Here is a 9,881-nt window from a genome sequence, read left to right on the forward strand (position 1 = left end):
GTGTTGTTTCCAATCAAGAAAAAAATTGCTGGTTGAATAAAAGTAACTTTAATCAAAATTTGTCAGGGGTATGAATAATTTTGGCCTTGACTGTATGTTACTTAGTAAGCAGTCACCTGTCTGAAATTACGGTGCTCATTTACCTTCTTGTTGCTGTGTGTTGAACTAGTGTAAATAGAGAGAGCTTTAAATGATTCATTTTGTAGATGTCAGTGATAAAAGATAAATACTCAAACTCTGCTGAACAAGTCAATCAAGATCAAATTCGCATCTTTGGAAGTGTGATACTGTGGGGAAGCTGGCCAAAGTGGTCAAAGCAGGAGGCAGACAAAAAAAATTTCCCTTTACCAAAATATTTATTTCTTCCTTCACCGTGGAGTTGTGGGCAAAATTTTAAAAAATATATATTTACAAAAAATAACTGTGCTTAAATAAAGACATAAGCAACAGAAATGAACAAAACAAAGGAAAATACCCACATGCACACGGCTGCACTGATGGTGATGAACCTCAAATGGCTAAACTGCTCCCACTTTTATAGTACCCAGACAGGAAGTCCCTCTGACTGGGTTTGCACCAACACACACAGGTTAGTCTGTCTTAACTTCCCTGTTTCTAGGTGTGCTATATTATATTTTTGTATGAGGGCCTAAATCCCCTTTTAAATAATAGTGCTCCAAATAAACTAGAAACACTGAAACAAAATCCTACAAACCAAATCCATAGAACAAAAAAATGAATCCGAGTCTTCCCTTCACATGGTCTGGCCCAAAACCTCCCCCAAAGCCTTTAAATATGGCTGACGATGGCCACGCCCCCTCTTTGTATCCAGACCGTGTGGAGTCACAGGTAATGTGGTAAGTTGTAAAGCAAAATTAGTAGATATAACCAAATAAAATTAATTTAATGTAACTGTGTGAATAGTGATTAATTTAACTAAACAAAGACTAAATAAAACAATCCTGGGATAGAGATATTTAGCTGTTTAGTGGACTTATTGAGATAGATGTAAATGAAATGAAAAGTGAAGAAATGGGGACAAAGGCCCTCTTTGTCACAGATACATTTCTACAGACCATGACAGTAATACAACAAAACAGTGGTTAGTGTTTATAATGAGTCACAGAAGTTATTTAATTGGCATTCAAATAAAAATTTTATTGTATTACAAAAAATCAGTTAATAAAAAGAAAACCCCTACTAGTGCATTGTCAAGTCTTTAGTTAAGGAATGCAGGTCTGCTTGAAAAAACAGGAAAACGGACACAAGGCTCAACTCCGCTTGAAGACTTTTATTGAAACTGTTCAATTTCTTCAGCAGTAGTAGTGGTAGCAGTAGCAGGTCGAAAACCATTAAAGTAAACAAATATGCGTAATAATGAAATTTACATTTTACATTAGTAATTAAATTAATTTGCATTTTAATTAATATACTTCAATTATATATATATATATATATATATATATATATATATATATATATACCTTACATTGTTTAAAATGGTAGCCATTTCAATTAATCTGTATCATTTTAGCGATTTTAAATCTTAAACATTTTATTTTTATACTATTTTAAATAACTATATGAAATAAATGTTATATTTTATTATTTTAAGTAAAATTTTTAATGAATTAATACATGAAAAAGTTTTTAATTGCTAAATAATATATATATTTTTTATAATTTAGTGCTACTTAGTACATTTTACACCATTTACCATAAATCTGATTGTTTAAACAATCAAATGCCAATTATGAAATAATTCAATTATTCAACTTAGCTTAAACTGAATTTATTGGTTAATCTACTTTTTAACTTAAATTGCAACATTTCATTAAATAAATTGGCCAACTGCATTTAAACTCAAATTAAGGGTTCTCATTGTACTACTTTTTAAATTAAACAGAATATTCATTTTACATAGAAATTAAAGACAGATTATTTTTTACATGGGTTTTACCACCATTTTACTGTTTTAACAATACTTCTAAACTAATGTTACAGGTAAATCTACTCAGTGGTAGTGTCTGTGTTTTCCCCTCATTCCTGGTTTAGTTTGTGTCTGTGCACCTGGGCCTAGTTAAATGATGCAGAGACACACCAGCTTACCTGTATTTTCTGCTGCCATGTACTGGCCAGACTAGAAATAAATAATAACGGGAAGGAGAGGAAAAGTGAATGGGCTCAGGAGTGGAGGTGATGACTAGGAGAAGAGGGGCTGGGCTTATTGACTTGACATTCATAGATTTTTAACTCACAATAAATAAACGGGAAATAATGGATGGAAATAATGGTCCATATCTCATTTATTAAACAACAGGCCTACATCTATAGAATGCCAAGTACATGTTACATATTTTAAGGCAAGACACTGGACCCACATTACCTGTGAATGTACAATGCAAATGTAACTGATTTTGACTGAGAATCAAATTAATAATAGTTACAGTTGAACTATGTTAGTATGACTCCTACCCTAGTCTTAACTGGCCTTGTGCTAGATGGCTATATTCCAATCAAAGGGACAGACAACACTTACAGACAATAATACACTGGAAAAGACCTGTAACTTGGCCTGGTGGCGTCACCTAATTACATCCTTTACCTAAAAACTTGCGTGTCTTCATACTTTGAAACATTACATTTAGGAAATAAACATGTGGCACAGCACACAAGTTATGTTATTAGGTTATTTTTTCAGACCAAGAGTTTGTTTTCATACAGTTTGGACTGCTCACTAGCAGTCTTCCTCAGAGTGGTCACGTTCTATTTCGTGTGTGCTCCGCCCACCTACGGGCTTCGCTATTGGTTACCTCTCTCTGGCGCCAAGCCAGCCTCTGAGAAAGATCAAAGCAGTCACTGCGCCAATCATGCCCTCAGCCTGGCACATGCCCGCGAACCGATGCTCTATAAATACCGGACCGCTAGCTACATAACTCCCTTCTTCTCTCTGAGCTCTATGAGCTCAGCTTCTCTGAGAACCTCTTCAAGATTCGTCGCAAGAGGATACAGAAGATGGATTCTGCCCGAGATTTGTCACCTCCCGGTGTCGGGCACTTAAGATGCCGTTCGTGTAGAAACCTGCTCCACCGCGAAGATCAGCACGATTGCTGTTTCGGCTGTCTGGAATGGCACCGTCAGACTCAGCGCTCTTCATGTGCGGCGTGCCTCGCACTCCCCAGAGAGGAGTTGGAGCGCTGCGACGCCTTCATGGGCCCCGTTTCCCTGCTCCATAGCGGTGCCGGTTCAGGGCCTGCTGATGATGACTCGCTCACTGTTCTGGCCCCTGTGGACTGGGCAGAGACGAGGGAAGCTCCCGGGGCTCCTGAGGCTCCCTAGACTCTGCGGAGAGGACGAGCCGCTGCGAGGACTCAGTCTCGATCGCTTCTGATTCTTGAGCATCTCGCTGCGAGCCAGTAGACCTGCTGCCGGGGTTGTTCGTTGTCCACCTAGGCAGAACGGGACCAGAGAGGCATTCTCGGTCTGCCCCTCTCCACGGCTTTTCTGTTTGGCCCAGATATCTAGGCTATCATCGATTGTTTGGAGGCCGCTACTAGAGGATCTCAGCAGCTAGCTCCCCATCTTTAGCCCAGGTGCGAACAGCGTGGTTTTCGTCGCCGTGAACCAGACAGAAGGAGGACTGGCACGTGGGGAGCCCGGGACCGAACCGCTGCCCGTGTCCCAGCTGACTCCGCACCCATGCCCAGAAGTGCTGGCCCAGTGAGGGGGGCCACACTCGGCACGAGGGGAATGACGTTTCCTTGCGCTTTTCACGTGTTTCCAAATATGCTAATAAAGGCTGTCAGGCCCGTTACTTTGCCCAAAAGGGCAGGACCTCTTTAGCTCCAATACATGCCTTTTGCCCAACTGCTACTAATGCTGGTAGCACTTGGGGTATTCCCACAGTGGGCTCGAGTCGCTCTTCTGTGCTCACTCCGCGCAGGCGGATCAAGCTTGAGGGCAATAGCCTCTCGGTGGCTCCGGCCGCGGTGGCAGTGGACACCACTACGGCCAAGACCCAAAAACGTAGCGGCCAGTTGAAGGGGAGTGCGGCGGTGGTTTGTAAGCTCTGAAACTCCCTGACTCTCCTACCGCAGCATGTGAGGCGGGTACAGTAGACTCTGGGCCAGGTGTCGCTTACAGGAGCCGGGCCCTCACCTCTCCGCCAAGCTCCCATGCGGCGCACCACTGCGAGGATGAGGTCTCAGTGGTCTCGCATAGACACCATGGTTCGCCGACCGCCACCTTAAGTGCCGGTGTGGACCGGCCCTTTCTCAGAGGGTCCTCACCTCCCGACCCTCTGCAGGGCTCCAGGAGAGCGGGCGGGCCCGTTCTGCCCCGCACAGTGCAACCTCTAACTATCTTCTTTCCAACATGAGTGCAACTGGTTGGTCCACTCGCACCCTGGTTGACAAGGACGCTGAGGAGCGGCTATGCGTTACAGCTCTCCCGTCGCCCTTCTCCTTTCAGCGGCATTCTCCGCACTCAAACAGCCAACGATGCGGACGCCGCAGCCCTTCAAGAGGAAATATCGTCGCTCCTACACCGCGGCACCATTACAGAGATGGATGCTACAGAGGCGGAAGCAGGGTTCTACTCTCCCTACTTCCTGGTGCCCAAGAAGAGCAGAGGAGTGAGGCCCATACTGGACCTGAGGGTCCTGAACAGTTATGTGGCCACCAGGAAATTCCGCATGCTGACAGTCAAACAACTCCTGGAGAGCGTTTGCTCAGTAGATTAGATAATAACGTCCATAGATCTCACAGACGCATATCCTTACCCATATCCTGGTCCTTGCGTCCTCTCGTCACGAGGTGGAGGAACACACAGCCCTGATTCTGCACCACATCTTCAGGTTGGGTTTTGTGGTGAACAGAGAAAAAAGCGCACTCCATCCTGCTCAACGGGCCACTTACTTGGGAGTGGAGCTGGACTCGCGCACAGTGCATGGACGGCTCACCAGGGAGAGGTGTGGAGCGCTACTCACCCTGGCCACGACTCTTCAGCCCTATCCCACCAAGTATGGTCTGTCTTGGGGATGATGGCCTCGGCCCACCCAGTGGTAAGCCTGGGGCTACTGCACATGCGCAGACTCCAGCGTTTGTTCACTCGGCTCCATCTGCACCCTACGAGGGACAGGCAGAGAGCAGTGACTCAGGTTCTGGCTGGCCCCAGGTCGCCTCCAACAGGGAGTGCGCATGGTCGGAGTCCCCCACTACGTGGAGGTGTTCACAGGCGCCTCACTCGCCGGGTGGAGAAGGACTCTTGGCCAGTTGGCGATAGGTGGCACATGGGAGTCGCCACCGACCCACATCAATTTGATGGAGATGGGAGCAGTGCAGAGGGTGCTCCTGCACTTTGCCCCCAGGTTACGCAGGGAACACGTCATGGTCAGGTCAGACAACATGACGGTTGTGGCCTACTTGAACAGACAGGGGAGGCCCAGGTCTCCTCCTCTGCATCGGAAAGCAGCGGAGATCCTCTTGTGGGCCGACTCTTGCCTGGCATCTCTGAGAGCACGCCATGTACTCCGAGTACTCAGCATCGGGGCAGACAGGATGTCCCAAGAGGGGCCTCTGCCCGACGAATGGAGCCTTTCACCAAGCATAGCGCTTCAGGTCTGGGAAAGGTTTGGTCGCCCCAGGGTCGACCTTTTCGCAAGTGCAGTGAACGCACAGTGCCCACTCTGGTTCTCGCTCAGGTCGTCAGACGAGTCACCACTTGAGGTAGACACTAGTGCACCGGCTGTGGCCCGTGGGCCTACTGTACACCTTTCCACCGCTGCGTCTCCAAGGACCCCTGCTTCACAGAGTGAGGTTGCAGGGTCTGCATATCCTGGTTATAGCCCCGGACAGCCCGAGTGCCAGGTGGTACCCGGACCTGGTACAAATGGCGGTGATACCGACATACCAGATGCTCTAGTACAGATGGGGGGCACACTACGGTCACGCCCCCTCCTGGGCAGGAAGCTTCTAATCTGGAAGTTGAAAGGGGAAGACTAGTTGGCTTAGGTCTTCCTCCAGAGGCGGTGTCCACCATTCAAAGCGTTAGGGCTGGCTCCACAGTCAGAGCGTATAACAGCCGTTGACGGCTCTTCTCCACCTGATGCAACAGCAGGGGGCTGGACCCCAGCACCTGCTCAGTTGGTGGAATTTTGGAGTTTCTGCAGGAACTCCTGAACAAGGGTCGGGCTTCTGGCGGTGTTTGCAGCAGCCATCACTGCAGGTCATAATGGTTTTGGTTGCTACTCAGCTCATAGTCATCCTTTGGTTAAGCAATTTCTTCGGGGTGCCTCCAGAGTGAGACCACCCTCCAGACACGTTGTTCCACCCTGGGACCTCCAGGTGGTTTTGGACGTCCTGTCAGGAACCCCCTTTGAGCCCTTGGAACGGGCTGAAACGCAGTTCCTTTCCTACAAGGCTGCACTTCTTTTGGCCTTGTCCTCTGCCAAAAGGGCGGGAGATCTATGTGCGCTCTAAGTTCACCCCTCTTGCATGTCGTTCAGTGAGGATGGATGTTTGGTTCACCTTTGGCCCAATCCTTCCTTTCAACCTAAAGCCATCACCTCTGGTTTTCGATCCAGGGTGATCAGGCTTGCATGCATCCGAGAGGGATTCACGGCTGAGGTTTTTGTGTTCGGTCGGAGCTCTACACTGTTATGTTGAGCGGACGGCAGCCTTTCGCATTTCGGGCCAGCTGTTTGTAGGGTTCGGGACCAGAGGTTGTGGGGCCCCAGTGTCGTCCCAACATTTTGCTTACTGGATTCGTGGAGGCATTATGGCAGCATATGAGGCTTATGGTTGCCCCCCTCCTGTGGTCATTAGGGCGCACTCCACATGTGGTCTTTCCACATCTGTAGCCCTATGCAGGGGCGTTACAGTGGAAGAGATTTGCGTGGCTGCTTCCTGGTTCTCTGTGTCTACATTTGTGCAACCTTATCTGTTAGATGTTTCAGCTGGATCACTTGCTCGTTCTGTGCTTGATGGGAACCAGGCTTCTCTCTCCTGAGAGGGTGGCCTTTCACATTGCTGGATCTCCCTCCCTGCCCAGTGCCCAGGGAGGGAGACATTTGTGGGCGCCCTCTGGGTGAGGCTCATCCACATCCCAGCTTGATACTGTTTGTTTCTTGTACAGTTATGGTGCCTTGGTCTGTCGGCCCTGGCTCCATGAACCAGAGTATGTGGGCTGTACTTGGAGTATCAGGTCCACAGGACTTTGTGTTACCGCGCCAATCTCGAGAGCCTATCCAGCTGGGGGTACATTTATTGGTGGGTAACCAATAGCGAAGCCCGTAGGTGGGCGGAGCACACACGAAATAGAAATTACAGTTACTTGACGTAACTGTAGTTCTATGAGTGTGTGCAGGCCCAGCTGGATCGTCTCCCTCTATGAGCTAATTCGAAGAAGGGAGTTATGTGGCTAGTCCGGTATTTATAGGGCACCGGGTTCGCATGTGCCAGGCTGAGGGCATGATTGGTCCAGTGACTGCTTTGATCTTTCTCAGAGGCTGGCTTGGCGCCAGAGAGAGGTAACCAATAGCGAAGCCCAGAGGTGGGCTCTTACACACTCATAGAACTATAGTTACGTCAAGTAACTGTAACTGATGTTGCTGTGATGTGTCTGGTCAGCTGATTTATACAGGACTACAGTACACAAGTACTTGGCAACACATCTTGCATCTAGACTTGATACTTTTAATTAACATCTGGGGGGATGTATGACTATAGAGAAATGTTCAGCAGTAACCATGGTGACACAATGTACATATTACCAAACACTGATATCCTGATACGTTTGATTGTCTGAAAACTCAAAACATAAAATATCAATTTTAAGATAATTTGTTTGGAAGTCCTTTAATTGGCTAACTCTTATTTTGTCTCCACAGTTCCTCTTCATCATGCAAATCAGATACCCCAAGACACTATTTTTTTGTGTGCTTGGAGCTTTGGGGATTTTAATGCTTTATCTATATATAGACTTAAACAATTTTCCAAAATTTCAAGATTTTAGAAAAAAGTTCCAAGAAAGTGTTGAAAGTGATGCGGAGGAAAAGCCTACTCAACCTGCAAAAGTCAACTCCTATGTGTACTCATGGCCCAAGTGTGAACGAAACATGTCTGCAGTCAATATCTCAGGCTTTAGCAGTCTCCCAGAGCGCATTCAAAACTTCCTCTACTATCGCCACTGTAGGCACTTCCCCATGCTCCTGGACATTCCCGACAAATGTGGAGGACCTGAAAAATCATCTGAAGTTTTTCTCTTGTTGGTGATCAAAAGTTCACCTGGGAACTATGAGCGGAGAGAGGTGCTGCGCAAAACATGGGCCGAGGAGAGACAGCACGACGGTTTATGGATACGAAGGATTTTTATTTGTGGTACAGCAGGCGAGGATCAGCAGAAAAAGAGGTTCAACAGGCTTCTTCAGGTGGAACATAAGTTTTATAGAGACATCCTCCAGTGGGACTTTGCAGATTCTTTCATTAACCTTACTCTGAAGCAGATTTTGTTTTTGGAGTGGGCAGAGAGAAACTGCCCCAACGTCCGCTTTCTAATGAATGGTGATGATGACGTTTTCGCCAACACAAACAACATGGTTGAGTATCTCCACGGCCTCCAGGACAATGATGGCAGCAAGCATCTCTTTACAGGGAATCTAATGTATGGAACAGGTCCCATAAGGTCACCACCAGGAAGTAAGTATTATGTTCCAGTTCAGGTGGAAGAATCAAACGTGTATCCTCCTTACTGCAGTGGAGGGGGCTTCTTACTGTCCGGCTACACTGCTTCAGTTATTTATAACATGTCCAAGTCCATTGTACTGCTTCCGATCGATGATGTTTATATGGGCATGTGCCTGGCCAAAGCTGGTTTAGGCCTTGAGGCACACCCGTTAGTTAAGGTTTTCGGATTCCACATTCCCTCCAAAGAAGATGCATATGACCCGTGTTTTTACAGACATGTCCTGCTGGTGCACCAATTTCCCCCCATGCACATGTTTCTCATGTGGAACCAAGTATTCAATCCAAATTTGAAGTGCAGTAACAGTTTCAAAATACTGACATGATAAATGGTCACATTTATATATCGCTTTTCCACTTAATACTCAATAGGGGATGTAAAGCTTTCTGTGTTTTGAGTTTTCTGTTAAATGAAGTTGCACTTTCATTAACGGCTGTTTGAGCAAACAATTCTCAGCACTCCAAAAAATTTAATGTTGATCCTAGATTAAAATAGTTAGTAATCTTTTGTACAATTTAGTTATAATAAACTTTGATTTTAAATGTCCCATCTTATGCAAAATTGAGACTTAAGCCATGTTAAAATGCTGTTACCTTCTCAAAAGCATACCTGGAGTTTGCATACGATGTTCCGCAGTATGGCATTAAACAAATATATCTTTTATCTGTTCAGTTACGGGTGTTCTTATTTCTCAAAACTAAAAGTGCAAGTAAAAACATGCATTATTACTATGAACAGGCCCGCCTCTCCACACATCTGACCTTGAACTTGGCCCTGTGACGTGGCCTGCTTGCCTCCATGGAGATATTTAAATTAAATGCCATCCTGCAGAATGTTCTGAAGGAAATACATTAACATACATGGAATCAAGGTCCCTCTACCCTCTTCCAGAAAAGTTACACAGTGTACTTTAAAACATGTTTCAGCTAGGTGTGTGTCATACTAAATGTTGTCCAATTTGAAAATGAATAACTTTAATTACTTTTTTGTTTGTTCTGGGTATGCAATGTTTACAATGTTTTTATATGGAAAGTTGCTATTTTTATGGGAACAGTTAGATCCTGGTTGAATACAATAAGATTCGTGGTTACAATTGTTAAGTAAGAAATTATATATGGCAATAAAAGTGGTTTTGTGGA

The 9,881-nt window shown here is 45.9% G+C and overlaps 1 protein-coding gene across 2 annotated transcripts; it reads left to right on the top strand.

The window, feature by feature from the left end:
• Window positions 1–827: 827 nt before the first annotated feature.
• Window positions 828–9,881, top strand: LOC110160198 (N-acetyllactosaminide beta-1,3-N-acetylglucosaminyltransferase 3-like). Of its 2 annotated transcripts, none has more exons than XM_055164886.1 (2): window positions 828–857; window positions 7,889–9,881. In XM_055164886.1, exon 2 carries the CDS (start codon window positions 7,901–7,903, stop codon window positions 9,065–9,067), a length of 1,167 nt encoding a protein of 388 aa, XP_055020861.1. In that variant the 5' UTR covers window positions 828–857; window positions 7,889–7,900; the 3' UTR covers window positions 9,068–9,881. The 2 variants fall into 2 exon arrangements, with proteins under 2 accessions (XP_055020861.1, XP_055020862.1); XM_055164887.1 differs by having other exon boundaries at window positions 828–849.

This window comes from Boleophthalmus pectinirostris, unplaced genomic scaffold (assembly GCF_026225935.1).
Source record: "Boleophthalmus pectinirostris isolate CB_2022bp ecotype Guang Dong unplaced genomic scaffold, ASM2622593v1 HiC_scaffold_7, whole genome shotgun sequence".
In the NCBI taxonomy this organism is placed as follows: Eukaryota; Metazoa; Chordata; class Actinopteri; order Gobiiformes; family Gobiidae; genus Boleophthalmus; species Boleophthalmus pectinirostris.

Excerpts from the sequence above, each read along its gene's own strand:
- LOC110160198 (XM_055164886.1), top strand. The coding sequence starts at position 7,901 with ATGCAAATCAGATACCCCAAGACACTATTTTTTTGTGTGCTTGGAGCT.